General features: G+C 40.7%; 1 protein-coding gene across 1 annotated transcript in view; it reads left to right on the top strand.

Annotated features, from left to right (window-relative positions):
• Positions 1-2623: 2623 nt before the first annotated feature.
• Positions 2624-23234, top strand: part of PHACTR2 (phosphatase and actin regulator 2) — a 124610-nt gene continuing 103999 nt past the window's right edge. Inside the window, exon 1 of the mRNA XM_062488998.1 lies at positions 2624-2768. Coding sequence (XP_062344982.1) covers positions 2624-2768 — 145 coding nt within the window. The remainder of the gene's footprint in view (positions 2769-23234) is intronic.

The following is a 23234-nucleotide window of genomic DNA, read 5'->3' as shown; positions in this document are numbered from 1 at the left end:
TCCTTCCAGCCGACTTGTCCGTGGAGGCTTCCCGGGCAGAGAGGTGGCCCAAAGCCTGTTAAAGAAACATTTCTGTCTTCGATCATTAGAGTGGCCTGTGCGGAAGCTGCCTCAGTTTAGTAGATGACACCTGTGCTGCGGGTCACGGGTGGCAGGCACGCATTTTAAAAGATACATCTTTCAGCAATTTGTGCACGAGCTGGTGCTTCTCCAGTCTTTCCTGATGCCCGAATTTTGTGTTTTTACTTCAGCCCCCAGCTGCCATGGGACAGCCTTTGTGAAATAATTTGGTTTAATCAGCAAATACTAACTTTCCTTAATCATCATCACAAATGAAATTTTCTTTGGCAGTCTCACCAGAGCAGCCGAAAATGAATTAAGCTCTCTCTAACTGGGAAGAATGTATACTTTACTGCTGTTCTATGGAAATAGAGCTTCAGTTTTCAGAGCCATTAACCACAGCTGTTACATTTAATTAAAAACAATATTTAAAGAGCCGTGAAAACAAGATGTACATGATTTTGTAATATTTTCATTTATATACCTTGATTAATATAATAAGTTACAGGCAAATAAAAAACATTGTGATTTCCAGCACATTATTCTTTCTGGCTGACTGTTTGCATTACTCTGATTTACCAAAGCGCTTTGATATTACAACAGGAGCCTCTTCATAGCTCTTTACATTCACCATTGACCTACTTTATGTCTTCTTTTTCCTTCACCCCTTTAGGTGTCACTTTGCTTCTCAAAAGGAATCTTTAGATGCCTTTGACCTCTTGCTATGGTGTCCTTTCTAGTTTATCTTTCAATTTCTTCATGTTCTCCTGTTTGATCACACCAAAGGATTGCAGACACTGAGCAGCTCCTTAAAGTGGGAATTTTGAAGCATACATTCTGTACAGCACGACAAAGTTACAATTGCTCTGTAGATCAAAATGTTTGGAAGAAAAAAATATTTTAAAGAAAGTCAGAGTCTGACCCAAAGCTCACTGACCTGCCATAAATTTTGGTGATGTTTGGGATTATGTATTTCAATAACGAACTTGATCCCACCTCTTAAATAAAACTAAAAAAAAAAAAAATTAAAAAAAGTGGCAAACGTTTCAGTAAATAGCAGTGATGAGTGCACTTCTGATTAAGGCATAAACAAATCTGGAGAATGTCTTCAGCACATACACAGCCAGGTATTGAAATCCCTGGTGGGGGAAAAGGTCCTTGGCGTACAATCACATTTGTAATGATGCAAGCTGCAAAGGGTAAATAATAAAAACAACACATTTTCGGATTTTGTGAATAACACAGGACTGGTGTGTGCAGCTGCAAAAAGCTCTCTAAGCATGGGTACAGCGTTCCTGCCTGTGTGACCATGGAGCCTCTGGGCCCGTGAGAGGGGCTGTAAGCATGGAGCTCACTGCCATGCCCTGCCAGAAACCCCTGCCTCTCCCTCTCACAGCACAGTCCCGCTGGGAAAGTTTCTGCAGCTGGGGAAGGAGCAGGCTGGTCTGTCAGCAGAGGGAAGAAGGAGGGGAAATAATGAAGGCAATTCCCTGAGAGAAGCTGAGCAGAAAAGACCTTTTGACCTGACTAATGGCTGACATACGAGACTCCTGTATCAATTGCTTGGACAAATGTAGAGGGTGACTGCTGGGAAGATCACAAAACCCCTGTGCCTGGGGAGCTGCACGGACCCGGCATTGAGACGAAGGCACTCGGTTGCCTGGGTGGAAGCAGAAACCAGAAACTGAATTTCGCATGGACAAATTTCAGACTTGATGGGTTTTGATGCAGACCCAGAGAGTCGTAGTTGTTAAAATGCAGCCTGAATGCAACTTTCACATTGTATAACTAGATAATGCAACTCTGGATGTATTAAAAATATAGGGTGCAGTCTTTTCTGTCTTTGTCATTGTGGCTGCAAGGCAGCAAGGATTTTGTTCAAGGTAGAATGTAATATGACTTGCCTGTGAGAAGCAGTGTGAACATTAAATTCCCTTTTAAAAACGCATCTTGTTGTAAAAGGGTTTCTGTAAAACACCAGGAAATGAAACCATGAAGCTTGGTTTTGCTTCTGCCTAGGTCTTCGTGACTGATCTGAAAGGCAGGAGAGTAGCTTCCTGCCGAAGTTAGCTCAGTCTCTTACATGCAACTCAATCCTTAAGAAAGATGGGGAGGGAGGTGATGGGGGGTGGGAGGAGGATATTTGATTCGTCTCCCTCGCCGCTCTTCTGCAGGGATGCGGTGCCTTGTGCAACCTTCCGGCTTTGCGGGGGAGAGGGCACCCTGTTACACAAAACAGAAGTGCTGCTGTGGGTTGCTCGGCTCTTTTCAACTGATTCTCTTTTTTCTTTTTCCCCCGAGAGATGGCAATGGTGGGAGCATGAAGACGCCCCGGGGGATGGGTGCATCCGCGTACCCAACCCCCCCCCCACTTTGCTTTGGTCCTGTGCAAACACAAAATTTATGCTCCCAGAGACCCAAAATCGCCGCCGGCAGCCCGGCGGGGCGGTCGGAGGAGAGGGGCGGCTCTTCCTCTGCAAACTTTCCCTGTCCCCTCCCTCGGCCGCCTCTCTCCCTCCTCTTCTCTTCTCTTCTCCCTGCCCTTCTCGCCTCCCCGTCGACGATGGCTGAGAGGGCAGGCAGCAGCGGGACAGCACCGCTGCCCGTCTGGTCCTTCACCGGTCACCGAGGCCGCTCCCAAAGCGACATCTCCTCCTTCTCCTCCTCCCGGAGGACCTGCCTGCTGCGGTCCAACGTGGGAGGCTCAGGTAAGGGGGAGGGAGGGAAAGGTCCTTGTGTCCGAGACTTCGGAGCCGAGCTGAATTTGGGAATTTGGGAAAAGACATCCTCGCCGATACCTTGTCTTGCTCTCCCAGGCGTAGGACTTGTCTTCTCTCGGTGGCCAGTGATGTGGATTTCTGGGGTATGTGGTGCTTGACCTCCTCCTTGATAAGATGTTTGGAGAGTTCCAGGCTTTTATACTCATGTTCACACTAATGAATGAATGAATGAATCCTGGTAGCATCATGGCTATGAACTTGTTTGCCAAAGCACCTCTAACTGCAAGGGCAGAAAAGTCCCAGGAAGGCTTCAGGGTGTATAGCCAGGACATCAAAACTCCTCGTCTTGCTGCTTCACACATTACACTTGAACTGCATGTCAGAATTTTACCTCGTGCCTTTGCATCTGCTTTGGGATTTAATAGGTGAGAAAAAACAATGCGTAAGACACAATCCCACCATCTTCCTTCAGGGGTCAGTCCCTGCAAGTGCACACGGGATGATTGGGGGTGGAAGCTGGTCCTTTGGGACAGAGTAGGCTTCCTGCAGGATTTGGAGAAGCTTTGCTGTATAAAATGAGAGGAAGTGAGGGTCCTAATTTACAGTGCAAATACTTGAAAGTCACCAAAGTGGCTGGGCTGTGCTTTACTCAGTCTGTTTCCTGAGGTAGGGCACTAAGGAAAACGAAATTCTGGTCTCCATAGGGCTGAACACGTTTTGAAAATGTTTTCTTGCCCAGCTGCAAATCAGCCCTGCTTCTGTTGACTTGAAGAAGTCTGTAGGCACATACACCCTGGCGATGTTGGTATTTCATATGCACTCACACACTACTGCACAGAGGTACCCATGAAACACCATCAGGGAAGCTCCAGAGTGCACTGAGGGATCTCCTCTGCTGCAGCATGAGACAGTGCAGCGCGTGGTTGGGTCTGCAATGGACCACAATGTTCTCTTATATTTGTCCCTCAGGGAATCTTAAGATGAAGAAGAACATTTGCTTGGGGAAGATCAAGTATACAACTACACCTGCCTGATGAGGAGAGAGGGAATGAAAACTTGCTTAGTCAACATAGGAGCAAGTAGATTCATCTTATGGGGCCGGAGGCTGCTAGCAAAATCAACTCCATGCCATTTTTTGTATAATTTTCTGTTCTACCTTTTTGTGTGTCTACTTAAAAGTTATGGTGAAGGAGATTTGGGACAGGGAGAAGGGAGGAGGTTCTAGTGCTTCAGAAAGGACTGCTTTTAGGTGTAAGGTATATTTCAGCCCCGCCTGGAGAGTGCTGCATGAAGAATGTCCTGTGACTGGATGTTTGCATCCCTGGATCCAGAGGGATCCCCACAGAGGCTGACAAGATTGACACTATATCAGTGTAGATTGTGTTTATTGGTGGCTTATGTACCAAGACTACTGACAATGAGCTGGGTTTATTATGAGAGACTGGCCATTCTAGTGGAGGTAGAATGAGAGTGTTTTCAAAGATGTGTTGCTATTTGTAGTTTTTTACACACAACATTTTAGCATCCCTGTTGCCTAACTTGATTTTTTTATTTTAATTTTGAGGATGTGCTTCCTGCCAGTAAGGAGCAAGTGTTGCTTTCTTTGTTTTTTTCTTTTTTTTTTTTTTTTTTTTTTGTTGTTGTTGTTGTTGTTGTTGTTGTTGTTGGTTGTGTTTTGGTTTTGTTTGTTTTGTATTTTTGGGCATATTTTCTTTAATTCTGTATTTTCTCCCTTGCTGCTTCCTGTGTCTTTTTTCAGCTGCTCATTGGACACAAAAAAAACCACTTATATATGGCCACACAACTGTTGATTCTGTCTTCAAAAAGGAAAGTATGCATTAAAGATGCAAAGCTGTTTAATTTTTAATATGGTGGTTAGAGAATTGGTTTTATACTGAGGTGCCAGTAAAATAACCTGATTTTTAATTCCCCTACCAACCTGGAAAACAACTGTAATGGGGTAAGAAATGTGAAGGAACAATGAGTCATTATTTTTGCTACTACCTTTTTCTCTAGCCATATCATTTGATTAAAGTAAGTGAGTCATTTGCATCAGATGTTATGGGTGCTCCAACAGCTGCGTGTATAGAAGAAAAATTTGCATTTTAAATAACCTGCAAAATGTTTGTTTTATGCCTGTTCAAACACCGAGTCACTTGCAACTGTTGTCAGCTCCTGTTGCATGTTCATTTCCATTTTCTAGAACCTAACATGAATTGTGCTGAGAAAATGTTGTCTCCTCACACTCCTTCAGTGATGGGTTGGTACTCCTGTAGAGAGGTTCACAGTGCCATTTATTTTACCACCTTCTGATCTACCATTCTTAATGCAGGATCTATTAAAAGGCAATATTTTTGAGACCCTTCTAGCTAGGGGAAATATAATAGCTTTTTTTAAAGCAGTTTTGGCAGTGGTTCATAAAATGCATCTGTTTGTTATTCTAGGTCAGTACTGTATGTATCTTGCTAGTGCAGTGAGGCTGGCCGGGTGGTCCCCATGTTTATGCTGTCTGAGCTTTCTTACCCCCAGTGCTTCTGCTGTTCTTACACACTGACAGAAGCAACTTCCTGGTATCACTTTACACCATCTCACTTCATTAGCTGCCATCCAGTATGTGAGGACAATATATTTTCAGGATTTTCTTCTTGAAGATTATCTTTTCTTTCTAGTGCTAGTGGTAGAAGATAACTTCATTTTGCTTTCTGGGCTGTCACCTCATCCTCTGTTTTGTCAGGCTTTTTTATTTGTGGTAAGCCCCTAGGAGGAACAAAGTGATGACATGAACAAAGTGGGTGACATGATCTAGAATTTTGATTTAGACCCTGAAAAAGTGTAATGCTAGCAAAGGTCAAAGCCTTTGTGGCAGGCATAGCTTGTGCATCACTTCAGCATTGTGGTACACCCCAGCTGACAACTGGCTCGTTTGTCAGACTGTCTGAAGGAGGTGGGTGAAGAAAAGCATAATCTAAAATTTCAGGCCAATACCACAGCCACTTGCAGAAAGCTGCTTGAATTGCATGCCTTTAAGCAGTGTTCCTTGTTAAGTGACTAGATTTCAACCCACCTTAAAGGTGGATCAAGTTAGCTGAGTTTCTTAATGTGTCCAACGCAGATAAGGACTGAACTGCTATTGGAAACAAAGACGCTCTTCAAATGTTTTCCCAGAACTCATCCAAAACCTAGTTTGGTGGCTGTGGGGCTGAAGGTAGCTCTCAGCATGAGCTGTGGGTCCTGGGTTGCAGGGTGGAAGAGGTGCTGCTTCGTATCACGTTGGAGCAAAGCAGTGGCAGTGGCTCATTTAGCGACAGTCCTCAGGCACCAATCTCTGCGGCTGCGGTGCCCGCTCTTTATCTGCCTGTCCATGCAGACAGTTTTCAGTTCGCTCTCTTTTTAGTTGTGGGTTTTGTTGTACAGCCTTGCACTTTGTTCTGAAGGCGGTGAAGTCTGTGGTGAGGTACATCTTGGTGAAAAGGGAACCTTACTGCTCAGATCAGAAGTCAGAAAACCACCCATCTCGCTGCTCTGCGATCGACACTCTCGAATTGTTGCAGTTCCTCTTGACCTCTGGCTCTTTGGCAGCAAGAAGTTTCTGATAATTTGTTCCATTGGTAAGAAATGCACCTTTCAGTTGGAGAGGTGAGCTTCTCACCCATCTTTCCATTCTTTTCTTGGGTTTTTTGAGCCCATCTAACAACAGACAAAAAAGTCTACCAAAGAATTCAGACAGAAATTCATCAGTACCTCAGACTACAGCCCAGATGCGGGGTTACAGAAGAAAATTAAAGCCTGAGTGCAAATGGCAGTCCTGTCTCAAAACTTGTACATCCCAGTGATTTGGGGTATTTTTGTAGGTTAATTTATTCAAAATGATAATGACTTTAATCTATGATGCCATCTGCTGCTGACTCCAAAGTAGGGTGGGTGAAGATTTCTTAAAATCCCCCAGTTAAGTGAAGAACTGGGGAAGCTTTCTTGTAGAGATCAGAGGGTTCAAGTGGCTGATGCTGTACGAGAAGAAAATAGATGATTTATGGACTTATTTAAGCTTTTCATGATTAGAGCACCCCACTTGCAAACGTAACAAATGTCAGATTCTCTTTTTATTGAACAAATTGTCTGGTTGATGCAAAGGACACATTTTGACAGCTGAAGGTATTTGAGAATCTAGAAAGGGTGAAACCCAGAATATGCTCTAGACATTGACCTGATTATCTGGGAACATGGAATCTAGCAGAAAAGGTAAATTTTGGGTGGGTAGATAGGTAGCTCTTAATGTGTGCCTGTATTTCTCTCTGCACTTGTACTCATATTTCCCCAAATGGCTACAGATTCCAGTTTCCATACACACAAAAGCAAGAGTCCTACCAAGCTCCCTGGGAGTTAGAAAAATGTTTTTCAGTCTTAATGTGGGGTTGATGAGGGAGAATATTCATGTTGTGGGAGAACACCATAAATAAAGCAGCTGATTTTGGTGCATTTTAGGAAAATATATGAGTTATGGGAAAACATAATTCTCTATCATATGCAGCAATATGATTATGTTTACAACATAAATTGAAGTACAGAATTTTACAAGAAGCCCAAGGCAGACAATTTTTGCTAGAAATCTATAGTAGAAGTTAAGACAAATAATAATTTGGGGGAATTTAGAAATTTGACTCAGCATTACTAGGTAGTTTCCAAGAGTTAGTGCATCCTCTCCTAAGTTCACGTTAATATTTTTGCATCAGTTTTAAAATTTAAACTATCAGGAAACTTATGCTTATATAATTGAAGCAGCTACTTTGTAATGATCTATTTAGGTCATTATCTCATAATGTTAAATCTTATCCTGGTCAAACTTACATGTATCTTGTAGTTTCAGAATGATGCTGAAGAAAAATTTAGGAATTATTTGTACTGCATACACTGGCAAAGTTTAAGTCTGCCTGAAAAACAGTTCGGTTTATAAAACAGAAGGGCATCTAGTGAAGAAGCGTGTGTCAGAATATAGACAGCCATTTCTAATGTGAGTTTATACCAAAATGTATGCAAAATAAGAACCTGCTTGTTTTACACTGGACTAAAAGACATTATTCCCCACCAACTCTTGCAGAATAACTGGAGTGGGTTCTTGTTATTAGCCCAGCCTGATTAAGCATGAAGGGGGAAACCCTGGGAATATTATGGTTTAAAAATATAAACCATGTGTTGTGCATGTCATTTACACATGGCATAGTTTCTGAGACAAAAGCTTTAAATAATGTGTTCAGACTTAGGCTCAGGCTTAAAAAAATTCTTTTTACATGTGATGATAATTTTCATGGTTGTCTAAGTAGAAATTTAACTCCAAACAACTGCAGCATAGTATTTAATGCATGTTTTGCAGCAGCTAAACCAGTAGCTGATGGTGAGATCTGCTCAGTGGTTTGCTGCTGAGTGTGTTTTAGTTTCTCAAGGCACTTTGGCATTTAGCACTTCCTGCTGCTCTGTGGCTCCTAGCTAGTAACCACTTAATATCAGACTGCATGTCAAGTATGAAGGCTTAAGAAGTGATTTGAAGAGTAGCTGAAGAAAAATTTTTTTTCTTCTCTTACTGAATGTGAGCAACTTATTCAAAAGAAGCTTTTGTTTTGGTTTTGAAACCTGAATGTTTCATTAGCCAAACCCATCATTAGTATAAATAATTTATCTTTCTTCCCCACTCCACTTCTACATGTCCTTCTCTTTTTGTCATTGTTTCCTGAAAAAGCAGACACAGTTTATGGTCAAAAGGCTGGGGAAAATTAGCAGGTTTTTTAAAGGCTTATGAAAAATTTGCATTTTTTTATTTGTTTAGGCTTTTTGAAATCAGAATCTTTTCAGTGCCAGAAACCCTGTAAGATTTCAGCTTTCAATGACACCTGTATTAGATATGTTTCTGAATTTTTACTAGCTCTCATTGAATATATTTTATCATAAAGCAAACTTATTTTTAGTGATAATATTTTCTTTTTCTTCCTTTCCTCCTAACATTTTACCTAGTATGTTGCTAATTTTAACAAATGCAGAAATTAGTTTTTCTCAGGTACAAACTGAGTGGCACAAAAGGAACAATATCCAGAAGAAAATAAAAAAGCCCGACTTCAGTGTTCTGAGTTCATTCACTTCTCACTTTATCTTTGAAATTGTCAGTCTTAAACCCCACCCCAACAAGGGGTACGCTTGATCTTCATTCATGTGGAAAGCACTGTGATGTTCCTGAAATGCAAGCAGAGTTTTAGGCAGTCAGTACTTCCCTTGGTGGTGAGCTGAGAAAACTTGTTCGCTATCATGCGGTTTTGATGCAGAACTGGACTTCTAAGATGGTGTGTTGTACGTGTTGTATAAATTCTGTTAGTGCCTTTGATGTTGTCACAGGTCTGAGTTTTGAAAGAGTGAAATATTAGTAAATTTTATCAGTGTCAAGTATTTGGTGTAATGGGTTCAGAAGTGTTGGCCCTGCTTTAATACAGCCTGAAGCTGCAAACCTGCTGGGCTTTTGCTCTCAGGTGGAGGGAGCATTCCATAGAGGAGCTAAAGAGCATCTTAAACCACTGCATCCTTTGGTGATGACACACTCTTCTACCCCCTCTCATTTCTCTCACATTTCTTACATATTTCTGACACATCCTGCATTGCCCTTACATTTCTCATGCTTGGCTCCGTTCAGTGAAATACAGGACCTAACAGTGCGAGGCTGGGAGGAAAATGTTGGAAGAGGAAGCATTCAATCACAGACAGCAGTGTTGTGACACTTCACATGAGATAAAATATAAAAAAAAAATTTCAAAATAATTATAATTTTTTTGCTATTTTTTTCAGACAATGTAGCATTTAGCAGTTACTTTGAATTAAGTATGTGCTTTGTATAGCTTGGCCCACATATTCTAACATTTGCACAACTTACAGTATCCAGAAGAAAATTTGTTTAGAGAGAGTGAACTTCCATTAAAAGCAGTTGCTCTTTGTTTCCCTTCAACTTCACACATGACTTCAGTCTCACACACAGATTGTGGTGGCTCCCACTTGGGGAATTTACCCAGTTGCACAGCACCACACTATTTCCCCGAGATGGATGCATCAGTCAGCAGCTCTGTTTTGACATCTTTACCGTGTTGTTCCTATCCAAACTATACTGGAAGTGAGAGTCTTTCTTCCTTTCTTCCTTTCATCTCTTTCTTGCTTTCACCTTTTTCTTCCTTTCACCTCCTGCCCAGTCTTTCACTCCCCTCTTCCCTACTAACTTCTTTTCTGCATTCTCCATAGCTTCCAGTTAATGTCATTTATATTGTGTTGATAGCCTACACGTCATTTTTGGTGATCTTCTGTCAAGGTCTGGTTAGGTACATGTGAGGCTGTTGTATCCTGCCCATTTGAGTCTAATGCACTGAGATGTGAAGGGACTAGCAACCTCCAATTAATGACATTAAGTTTATAAAATAATAATCCAATCACCTGCAATTAATAACATCAGGTAGGTAAACAGTAAGTTTATTTTCTCTCTGTCACAGAGAGATAGAGACCAGAATGTGTACAGGCCAAGAAGAGGTTCCTTCAGTGTTAAGAATTCATTGGGAAAGCGTAAAAAATCTCCTAAAATTCTAAAGGAAAGAGTTGCTGAGTATTAGGAATGAAGAAGTGCTTCAGAACCTTTCTAAGATAAAGCTTGGCACAGTGGCAAAAATCAGGAAACATGAACTCTGGCATCATTGTTACTTTATTTAAAGTTATTAAATTAGCTTAAGTTTCTTTGAATACAGATTTTTCCTGGCAAGAATTTTGTGAAAATCAACTTTTTTCTTTTTTTTTCTGTAGAAATGATCCTGATTTCAGGCATATTTCTTAATTTTCAGGAGAAATATCTGACAAAAATTTGAAAACGGTAAATTACCACTTCAAAAAACTAATTGAGGTTTCTATAACTTTTTATCATACAGATAATTGGTGTAGGGTTTTTTTTCCTTCTAGTTTGGGGATCAGGAAGAGGAATTAAAGCAGCAGAGAAGTGCCAGAATTTCCCCACCACAGAAATGTGATTATCCTGAGGGATCATGTCAATCAAGAGTACACACTTCCAAGGCAAGGGTAACCATTACCAGATTCCTTTACAAATTATTGGATATCAAAAGCTGCAAATGTTTTCTTGATAGAGTAAGGTTTTTGGATATATCATAGAACCAGACTGTAAAGAACATGTTGAGCAGAGCTCTCCCTCCAGAGCATGTGTGTTTGGTTTTCTTGTTTTGGGGGATAGAATCATAGCTTTTAAGATGCATCTGTGACTAATACACACATTACTGAAGAAAATTACAGCCACTAAGTAGAACTGGTATTGAGGCATTGTTTTGCATCATCTACAAGCACAGCAAAGAGGAATTGTGCATTTGCAATTGAATGTGCCCTAATTGCAGGCCTTTTTTTGTGCTCAAACACAGGCAGCTATATTTGAACTTTGTGAGTGAACGGATAATTAGCAGTCATCTGCTTGCCACCTTTTTATGTAATTCCTCTCTTGCCCAGTGTCAGGGCTGCCAGCAAATGTTAGTGGTTTAAACCACCAGTGAAACTGTGACTTTTTTATCTGAAAAAAGATGAGTGATAGCGAGGTGTAGCACAAAAAGACAGAGTCTGCAAGACGTAATTCTGATTTTTATTCTGTTTTAAGGCAGTTTTGTCAAGCTAAGAAGGATGGGATTTGAAATACGTTATTTTGCTTACACAGCCAGAGCCAGGGTAACTGATCAGGGACTAGTGGACAACCCAAACCATAGTAAGAACTGCTCCAGCCCCCTTCAAGGATGAAGCATAGCAAAGCTGCCTCCATTACTCAGGTTTATAGGTACCTCTGCCTGTGTTTCTGAGTAGACTCTCGACTCTTTATCCTTAGGAATGAGCCAAGAGAGAGAATCACACCTCCCCAGAGGCATGGCATCTTTCTTCCATCTTCTTCCATGACTTTTGAGCCCTTAATGTTTTTTAAAAAATCATGGTGTCTTCCTGTTATGCCTTCCTGCAAACAAAACTGAATGGCAAATTTCACATCATGTTTATTTTAGTGAATAGCAAATAAAAAAAATGTCTTCCACCCAGCTATTGAAGTATTTGGAGACACATCTGCTGTAAATTTTGCCTTTCTTTGGAAGCTGAGATAAACAATGGCTTTTGATCTACAAATAGCAAAAATCATTTTGGGGAAAGATTTCCAAAAAATTGGTGAAGTAATTTTCAGAGCTTTCTCATATTTAGTTGATCATCTTGGGACTTGTCTAATGGGATCTTCCTATGGCAAACTGATGAATGTGTGTGTAGTTTTGTAGGTGATTTCAGCTCACCAGGCACTAGCCGCTCTGTGGTGCAGATGTTTATCACTGGACACATGGTAAATAGAGAATTGTACAAGCTCATGCATTTAGTGGTCTACTTGAAACAAGCTCTGAAAGCTACACCCTTGCAGTGCAGCACTTGCCAGACCTGGAGGGAATGAGCAGAGTGAATGATTTCCTTTCAGCTACAGGGGTGAAAGACTTCAGAACTTAGATGCACTGCCTGCCTCTTTTTTGGCTCTGCATTAAATAGCTGACCTAATGATCACCAAAACCTGGAAGAAAGATTCCCCCCTTGCAATTTCCATAGGGAAGTTGTGGGGTTTTTTTATCCTTTTTTTTATCCTTTTACTCAGGATATGCTGTGGAGGCAGTGTCAGGCAGCTCCACAGCTTTGCCTACCCTTGGGTGAGGGAAGATGGCAAAGATGGCACACAGTCTCAAATAGCAAGGTATTTGACAGCAGCTAAGGCATTACTTTGAAATCAACTTTAATTCAAGCTGGGTTAAATAAAATGCAGCCAAAGCACATCTTTTTATAATTTCTAAAATAACTCAGTTGCTGGTCTTTTGAAAAGAGAAAGAAAACATCAGTCAGAATGAATGCTGGCAAGATATCTGTAACAAGTCTGCTGAATTCAGGGGGAGAACAACCCACCAACCTTGGTGCCAGAAGTTTAAAGATTTTCCATGCTTCTTTTCCTACGTCTTCTATGAAGTTTGCAATAATATTGTCTGTTTCAGATGGCTTTTCATTTCAGTAGAAATCTTGTAATTTATTGGAATTTGGAATTATGTCTTGCTGGCAGCACAGAAGTTGTTACCCCATAAATTTCTGGTGAGTGGAAGTAACACAGTGGAGCACACAGCTTTTGCAATTTTATTGCATTATTATATAAACTCTGTGGGGGAAAAGATATTTATTCCACTCATGACGGGCCAAGATTGGAAAAATATTGTAAGCACAGGAGGGGATATGTAAAAGAGAATTCTTGGGAGTGAGATTTACTGGGCTTGGGAATGGCACCCAGGAGGAACAGTGAAAGTTGTTCTTTAAGTGCTTCCAGCACTTAAAAGCAGAGCTGGAAATGCACTAAGAAGTATGTGAAAAGAAACTTTCCTCAGCAACAGGGTCTTTTGCAGTTGTGAGTGTTTTGTTTAGGGTTTTTTTGTTTGCTTTATATTGCTGTGTTTAGGACAAGTCATAAATGGCAGCAGAAGGTCAGAGGACTGAGTACACAAGCCATCCATCTGCCAGATCCACTGGGGGAAGGAAATAAAGATGGATCTTGCTTTCCTAGTGGCTCTTCCATCCACTTCCATGACCCACCCTTAGAGGCAGGGTGTCTTTCTACCTCCCTTAAAAGTAGACAGGAGCAAAAGAGATGGAAAGGAATTCTCCCAAGCAGAAAAAAAATAACTATTAGATAAGTGAAATGAAAGGGCAAAGCCAAATTTGCCCTTAGTATTTTGATGAGGAGTTTTGTTACACACAGTTTTATCCTAAGCTTAAGATAAATACATATTTAGATGATTTGGGGTGAATATTTAGATGAATTCTAGGCAATGGGGGTTTGGCAGTGAGAAGTACTTTAAATAGACAAGTTTAATCTGCTTTCTAAGACAATTACCTTCTATCAAAGAGATTTTAATTCAGGTACTAATTAATGCAGTAAATTCTGATATTTATTAGAACTCCATATTCCACTGATATTTATTCAACTCCATTGAACCGTACTTCTGCTTCAATGAACTTCTCTCAGTTATATATGCCCCACAGAGAAAATAAATCCCAGAAAACTAAACTTCATGCACATCATGTGTGAAGCAAGTGACACTTGATCCAAAATGTTTTTATAGAAATATTGATAATCATTATAATAGGAGAGAGGGGAAAAAATCCAAAAAGAGCTCTGCAAATGGCAATATGCATCTCTCTCAGACTCGGAATTAGGTGCTTCAAGTTATGCACATTTATAAGAAGGACTGGATTTTTAAAATACATTCAAATGATTTCTGATTCTAATTGTTTTATATGTCAGTAAAAGCTACCAAAATATGTGCACTTTGCAGTAGTCCTAAACTCCATCTGTTAATATGAGCTTAATCTATAGAAGCAGAGTTGTAAGGGGACTTTTTTGCAATAATTTGGGATTCCTGTAAAAGTAATTTGGCCTGTCTAATAATTATACCAGGACAAAATCAGAAGCCAAGTTCAATGACATTTAGTAGATACCAGATATCTGTGGGATTCACTCTGATGTTGAAGACTTCTGTAGGATAAAGGCCAGTATGGTTCAAGGAACAAAAATTCCTTGTTTGTCTGTTAATTAAATACTTCCCCTCTGTGCTGGCCTGAGAAATGTAACATCCCTAAGTGGGTTTCTTTGAGCCTTGGAACTTCTATAATAGCACTGAACATTGGCTGAGTCATGTGGATAGCAGGCACTGCAATAAATGCTGCCACAGAACTGCAGGACAGTTTTTATTATGGCTGCATTTCTTTTTTCTGTAAAATTGCAGTTCAGATTCTTCTGCTGGGAATTCACAGCACATTAGGATGAAGAGCATGTGAAAGGCATACATATGCCCTGTACATAGGCTTTGAAGATCTCTTGGGTATGGTAACATGTGTATATATGAAAAAATACCTACTCAGCTTTCAGTTCAGTCCAGTTGATTTAAGTCACATTTTTCTAAACCACTGAAATATAAACATCAGACTGGTGAGGCCTTGCTTTCTCTGCTAGAAAATACAGGTACACAGCTACAGGGAAGGAAGGATCTGTTTGGTAGCTATCAAGTATATCCAAGAGAAATGCTGAAGACTGGCCCCATGGACCCTTGCTCTGAACAGGGGAGCAGGCTTCAGTCACTGCACTTCGAGATTACCATGGAAGGAGAAGGGGTTGGGCACCCCTTTCCTTTCCTTCTCAAGTCTATGCTGTCATTTCCCCCTCCCATTTCTATGATTTGAGGTAGTGTAAGTAGGTAACGCAGATATTTTGGTGTCTCAGCAAATGCATTGTGTTTGAGAACAGGGAGGAGACGCAGCAATTCCAGTAGACAAAGCATCCTTCAGTGCCACCCAGGCTAAGCCAGAGTGGTCCAGCCAAGCCAGCACTGTGACTGCATCCCACCCAAGCTTCACCATCAGGTGCTGTACAACCCACTTTGAAATGCAGGAGTGCACTGCCAGTAAAGGCTACTGCCATGTCTGTGGCCTTGTGACTTCATGGTGACTTTCCAGTGCTTAAAATTGTTTTGGTTTGGCTCTTACAGTCACATTCTCAGTTGTGGGTTTTTTTCCCTCCAGTGGCTGCTGGACTTCTTTGGTGTTGAAAACTTCTGAAAACACAATTCTTCCATGCCCAGGCATGCAGAGGTTAGGAGAAACAGGCAGAAAAACTACTGTTCTTTTTTTATTCCTAGAGAAGTTATAATATGCTTTCTATGGCATCTCCATGTTCCTGGGGGCTTGATTCATGATGTCAGTGTGCTTGTGGTTGTCAGTGCTGCTATTGACTTCAAAGGGTCAAAGCAAAGGCTTGGGCTGGAATAGATTGCTGCAGCTTTTATCCCAGGAAGAATTCTTTACAACACTTTACAAAGATGAGGTGACCTGAAGTTAAGTATCACAGTCCTGTAGAAGACAAAAGTCCCTTTGGGAGCAGACTGGCTTTTTTCAGTTTCAGCCTTTAAGAAAATCCTGATGTAAGCAGGGATGAGATGCATTAACAAGGATGAGATGCATTAACTGGTTTTGTGATTGGCCAGGGTCGATAAGGATCAAAATAAATGTGAGGTGTTTTCCCCAAAGGAAATTAATCAGAGCAAGTACAAAGCATCTACAGCAATTCCATAGTAGGTAAAAAATACACAGCAGCTTCTACTTTTATCCTGTGAAAGCCCTGTGAAGGTCCACTTGATGATGTGGGAGTCTGCAGGCAGCCAACCCTCAGAGAAGAGGATTTCCTCATGGGAGGAGAGCCCTGCTTTGGCTCCTTGTTACTCAGGTAAGGACAGAAAGAGGATGGGATTGTCCATGATTATCTGTGACTCACTTCCTCTGCTGCATGTGAGTGGGAGAGAAGAGTGCATTAGCTCTTATTCTCTGGTGCGAGCAGTATTATCTCCCTCCACACAGCTAAGCCTTTTAATACAGTACCAAGAGGAGTAGGAAGGGCCAGGAGAAATCAAGATGGAAAGGTACTGACTCAGATGGCAAAGAAAAATTGAAATGATTTAACATGTAAAAGATCCTCATCAGAAATTGATACCTTTTTTTATGTTAGTCTGCTGTTATGTCCACAAACAGAGCAAATTATTTCATTATTTCTTTATCTAGAAATAAGGAAATATTTTATCTAGATGGATTTTTAATCTGGATTTTTATCTAGAAAATGCATTGTTATCTAGAAAAATCCATTAATTCTGCTCTGCTTCTTTCACTTTATCTCCAACAAACTACCTTTTGGCTCAGCATCTCTTGATTCCTGTTCAGTGGAAAATCTTTATTCTCCAGGTCTTTTGTACTATGATTCCCACCAAGTGTGGGTAAAGTGGGGATGCTCTCCATCTAGTAACAATTACTGTAGGAGTCCCTCTGCCTGTGGTGGCCAGCAGAGATGATGTGTTGGACCCTTACCAGTTCCAGCTCTGCTCTGCAATAGATGCAAGGAAAATTGTCCATAGACTGATATTTTTCCAACAGGTGTGTGGAGGGGTCTAAAAATATTGACAGAAAACGGAAAATGAGTAGATTGGTGGCTTTAATCAATTTGTTTGCATTATAGTGATTGCCTGAAGAAATGAGCAATCTTTTTCATTTTTCCCTGTGTGATGAAGGTGTAAGGTAACAGAGCTTTCTTCTGCTATTGTTTGTGCCATTTCCTGTCCTACAAGGCCCAACAGCTTTAGTGACCTTCCTGCAGGAGGGGGGAAATGGGAAAAATTTGGAAAAGCCAAGCTTTTTTTTGGCTTTTGTGAGTATGCTTATATTCATCAATATATGGTCAGAACAGAATCCATTGCCCAGTAATAAAGGTAGAACTAACCCCCTTATGCCTCCTGTTTTGTCACATCTTCCTTACTCTAGTTATTTTTGACAGGATTTCAGGGCTAAGAGCATCCTTAATGTAATTACTGCATCATCTTGCCTTGCCACTACCCAAGGAGCTTCCCCTGAGCCCAGCCACACACGCTGAATGCCTCACACCATGTGCCCCCAAATTCCCCCCTCTGCCTTCAGACCCATTTGCTGTGCCTCCCATCATCTCTCACCTGCTCAGCTCTGTTGGGTGCCTTGGCTGCCAGGGGCTGCTGGGGGACAGCTCTGCTGGGGAGAGTTTCTGGGTCTCAGGGAGATGCTGCTGTGTGAGGATGGTACACTAGATGGAGCGGTTGTGATGCTGATCTGCAGAACCTGCCTCCCTGTGCTGGATTTTTGCCTGGATCGGGCACCTGCCCGCAGACAGGATCTGAAATACAGGCTTGTTTATACGGAGTGATCAGCAGCAGATTGTCCTGAGCTGGTTTGGCCTGGTTTCTGTTCCTTCCCAGAGGAAGTCACAGCAGGGTCTTCATTAGTTTCAGTGCCTTTAGTGTCTTTAAAGGCACAAAGCTGGAGTGGGATGGGATGGGATGGGATGGGATGGGATGGGATGGGATGGGATGGGATGGGATGGGATGGGATGGGATGGGATGGGATGGGATGGGATGGGGATGCTTTGTCAGCATTTTAAATTTCATCATGGTCCCTTCCTACCCCCCCTTTTTTTTTCCCTTTTTTTTTCTTTTTCTTTTTTTAATCCATGAAATGTATATTTAAACAACACAAAATATTATTATCAGCCATTGCTCTTCCCTCAGCCAAGGTAATGCTGCAAGCTTGGCATTATTGGTTGTGCTGGTGAAATTGGATCTCCTTGTATTGATTCTGATGTACTTTGGTCAGGGCTTGTGGGTTCTGTATTGATCTGTCAAAGAAACTGCTGAGGAGAGGGGGAGCAAGGTCTGTTTGTGTTGTTTGGGAACTAACAGAAGCTCTTATTCTTTGCCAGCAGCCTGTTGCACATTTGGATATTGATCTATTAGGAGGGAATCTGGCTTTAATTAGTACCAGGTTTTTCAGTGTTTGTGCAGAGTGCTTTGACCCTAGTCCACAGCAAGTTTGCAAAGGCAGCCTTTCAGGCTGAGTTGCACCTTTATTGCATAGTCTTCTGAGAAAGAAATCATTAAAATAATTGAACTAAAATTTTGCTGTGTGCTGAACCTGAAGTAGTATTTTCTAAATCAAAATTCAGTTGGATCTATATAAAATGTGTTCAGAAATACATCTAGGCTTTGATTAGCATTGTGGACTTAAGTACCCTGATGTCTTCCTGGCTTGGTAGATATTTAGATTTGCTATATGCAGTTCTAAGGCCAGATGCAGAATCCCTTGACTAGACTGAAAGACTGAATGAGACTGAAAACATAAATTCCTTCGCTCAGCCTGAAAATTCCAGCATTGGAAAGACTTTCCCCAGAAGCCTAAAAGAGAGACATCACTCATTCTTTCCAAACCTCAAAACAGTTTTATGGCAGAAAAAATCCTTTGTTTTCCTTTCTTCTTTTTTTAATTTCTTTTCTTTTATTCTTGGAGGAGGAGGGCCTGGTAGATTTTTGCTTTTAGACTGCATTTTATGAAAAATAACCCCACAGTAATGTTAAGTGGTTCATATACAATTGATAAGTATCAAAGACATCAAAGCTTACATATATACCTGTCCATCTGCAACAGGAATTTTTTTCCTACATGAAATAATAAAAATTATAGATAGGAGATATATATGACTAAAAGTATGCTAAAGCAGTTTTCCCATGACATATCACCAAAAGAAACATGAAAAGAGCACTCTTACTAACTTACCAAAACATTTCTCTGTTATTTATTCAGTACTGCCTGAAGTGATCATAAAAAGTGACTCAGTGAAAAATGACTGTGTCATTTTATAAAATGTAATCCATGCTGAGAAAATTACATCTCTAAGTCCTGGCCATCTCCCACATATATGTGCAGATGAATAAGGAGAGGGGGGAAAAGGCCTTTACATAGCTCTTCTTAGCCAGGTAGCAGGTAAGTACAAGCCTTGAGCTGCCACACTCTTCCTGTCACACCTGAGCAGCCATTGCAACACCTGAAAGACTAAGGAGCCAAAGCTCCTTCACTCCACAGCATCCACAAAAAATGCTTGGTGTGCTTCAGCCCCAGTGGTTCAAGAATATCCAGGGCTGCTGCAGGTTTCCTAAAAGCTTTGGAGCAGGCTCTGTTGCTAAAGCAGAGTGGGAGAAATTCTTCATTCCTGGACTCTGGGGAAGATAGCATGGTGTAATTCCATACAGGTCTTGAAATGTGTAATTGATAATATTCTTATGTCAGGCTAAAAAACACAGGGGTTTTTTTGGTTGGTTGGTTGGTTGGTTGGTTTTTTGGGGGATTTTTTTTAGGGTTTTTTTTTTTTTTTTTTTTAGTTGGTTAATTGATTCATTGGTCTGGGTTGTTTTATGAATTTTAAAATTATGCACTTATCTGGATTTGGATTCAGATAAACATTGACCTAAAGATACAATTAATAGGGTGGTCTACTACATTGCTTATTGCAACCTTAGAACAACATAATAAATGAATTCTTCCTTTTAGGTTAGCTGTTTGCCTACTTCCAAAGGGATTTCATTCCTGATTTGGTTTAAAAACCTGTGGGAGGTATAAAGCAAAGAATCTTCAGGTTCTGGCTAAGCACATAAAGGTTTATCTGTTTCAGTTGATTTTTCCTGTATAAAATAGAAATGTAATTGTTAAACTTGTCCCATATTTGTGGGTAGGTCTACTTCAGAAATCAGTGACACGGAAACATGGCCTAGATGTTATCTTCATGAAGTAAGTGTACAACAGTTTGATAAATTGCTCTCAAAAACATGTATCTGTAGCTTTCTGTCAGTCCAGAAGGGCATCTCCTGCAGGATCTTTCATGGGGAAGTCCCCAGCTCTTACTCAGTGCTTCAGTTCTGTTTTGAACATAGGATTACAGAATAACCTTGCAAACTTTGCAGCTGTTGCCGAGCCAGGAAAGTTTCAAGCACTGGAGAGGATAGCACTGGGAGTAAAATGCTCTTGACAAATTCAAGCAAAGAGGTAACACAGCTTTCTGTCAATTGACAATCTCCTCCTTTGGTGTGTTTTTCATATAACTAAGGTGCACAAAGAAAGCATTATCAAAATTCCAAGCCACTTGTGAGGTTAATCACTGTCAAGTAATTTGCATCCAATACTAAGGCTTTGCAAGGATTTAAGAGTATTTGAAAAACTGCTTTAGAGAAATGCTGAAACTACCACAAGAAATGCACCATTTCAAGGCTTCATCAAAATACTTGTAGTTTGGGGGGTGTGTCAGACTTGAAGGCTGCAACCCGAGAGAACAAGCAGAGAACAGAAGAGTTATGAGATTAAGACTGCCTATGATTGTGCACTTTACCCACACTGCTAAACTGAATGCAAATTGGAGGAAGGAAATTGTTGAAAGACAGCACACCTGTGCTTTAAAACCACGATGGAAAATGGGGACTCAAAGAGGAAACAATCTTCATTGTAATCCCATTGTACGGACTGACTTTAGTAACAAAAGAAAAATATAGTAGTAGTAAAATAATTGGCTATTTCAAATTCTTTATATTTTAATAATCAAACAACTCTTAGTAATGTAAATAAAAAGTATTTCAAATAAATTTTGTCAGCATCCTTCTACAACATTCTCTTTCCTATTGAAGGAAAGAAGCTAATACTTCTCACCATCCTGCATTGCAAAGAGAAGGGCAACATAGCTCTGAAATACCCAAACACCTTTTGTAACAGTTTTAGTGAGCTTTTTCTTCTTGCTCTCAAGAGGGCACCTTTCCCTGAGTTATCTAAATATGCTCTTCAAGCAAATTCAAGCATCATGTTTTTGATTAAATGTTGTTATTTTTAGAAATAAATTAAGCAGGATACATAATTTTTCCTCCTACCCCTTTGTTGATGCTTTTATGGAAAGACCTGTGTTCAGAAGTTAATTGCAACATCCCAGATTGTGCACAAAATAGGCACTGCAACTGCCAGTGGGTGCTATTGTAAGGGGAAGAGAGAATGAACAATGCCATACAAATGTCACTTTGGAGTTCTTTTTACATCCTATTACCACCCCAGGAAAAGAGTGCTGACTTGTTTGCCACAAAAGAGATTAAATGGTCTTGCATGACACCCTGGGAAGGGATGCCTAGGTGAAAGGCACGTTACAATAAACAGGGTATTTTGGGTAACAGCTAAGGAAGGAGACAGATTGCAAAAAAATGAATTTGCCATGTGGATTTGACCCCATTTTGAACTTTCACACAACTTTATGTGCTATTTCACTTAGGATGACAAACTGATAATAGAAACAGAAATGTCTTCAATTTCTTCATCTGACAGTACACCAAGTCTGTTTCCCAAAAACAGCAGGAGCCAAACCAAAGGGCATAATCTCACTGTTTGCAGCACAGTCTTTTTCATCTGGTGTTTGGTCATAGGTTTTCCTTGGGGTGCATTTCCAGAGTTCCCCTGGCGTCCTTGTTGACTCTTTGGTCAAAGTCTCTGGTCTTTCTGCCTTTCTTCCCCAGATATTCACACTTCTGTGCAAAACGACCAAGCGGTCTGAACCAGATTTACAATGTGTTGTTGATTTCATTGTAATGCACCTCTCAGCACTGGAAGTTTTTGTATAAAAAATACACATTTTGTACTGTTTTTATGTTGTTGTATAAACAGTAGTTTATCCTCTGGCTCCATGCTACAGTGGAGTACCCTTGGAGTTTTGACTCGGAATGACAAGGTTTGTGATGCTGAATTATCAGCATTATTACCTGAAATGACTCCGGGGTTTCACTTCTGCTCTACTGGCTAGCTGTGGCCTAATAAAAGTACAGCTTGTGGTGACACAGTAACATCCTGAATCGAAAAATATTTACCTTGTCTATTCATTCAGCGGAAGCAAACCCTTTCTAATGCATGTTTTCCCAACACCTGCATGTGGCACATCTCCAGCTTGCCAATTTGCCTGATGTACTTTGCTGATATCAGCTAGGCTCTGTGTTTGTCACACACATTTTACAGTAAGTTCTGGCAAGCACACTAGCTATCAAATAAGATTAAAATAACTGGTGTTGTTAATGAGCCTCTGCAGGTAAAATACGTGTTTTATAATAATGAAAATATACCCATCCTTTCAGTACCTTTGAGGTGCATTTGAACATCTGTTTTGTTTCTGGTGTTAGAATATCATCAAGCTGCACAAGCTAAAGCAATCCTCTAGGTGACACATGAAGCAGTTCAGGACAGGAGCTGATCAAAAGTCAAACTGATCAGACATTCCTGTAACTGCCCAGGGTGCTGAGAGTTCAATTACACACCCACCAGCAATCAATTCACCACACTTTCTGCACTTGAGTAGGTGAAGTCAATCTCTGACTGTTTGTCATTAAAAAGAAATATCCTTTGGTGTGAGTGTTAGGCACATTGTACAGTATCTGGAGCTGTGGTTCTGGTCCAGCTGGATCCCTTGAGGAGCTTGATCATGCAGACAAAGTTCTCAATCATAAATCTCTCCCTTTGAGTCAGGGAGGACTCAAAGAGCAGGACAAATAGATATGGGGAAAAAAAGGATGCTTTTTTTTTCATGGGTCTCTACTGGCAGAACACAGACAGACCCCATTCAAGCATGCTGGGCACTCTCCACAGTTACTCAGCCCATTCAGCTTGAGCTCCTGCAAACGAAGGAGGAAAGCAATGATTGCAACTCCATGGAAACCCAAGGACTGAAGTAATAGTAACCCTGAGCTTGAAGAGATGAGACATAATTCCATCAGTCCTTGTACAGACACCAGTTGCTCATGTGGGTAGCATAGCTTGGACTATGGGTATGTAAAACAGGTCCCTTCTATGTGGAACAGAAGTTGTGATTAATTAAGAGAAAATGCAGTCCCAATATGGTAAAATATAGAGTAAATTAATAGATAAATATAGATAAATAGCTATTTTTAAAAGCCATTTAGGAAAACATGCTCAAGCAGTGTTTTT

This window comes from Cinclus cinclus, chromosome 3 (genome assembly GCF_963662255.1).
Source record: "Cinclus cinclus chromosome 3, bCinCin1.1, whole genome shotgun sequence".
Classification (NCBI taxonomy): domain Eukaryota; kingdom Metazoa; phylum Chordata; class Aves; order Passeriformes; family Cinclidae; genus Cinclus; species Cinclus cinclus.
This window is presented reverse-complemented; position numbering and strand designations above follow the sequence as displayed.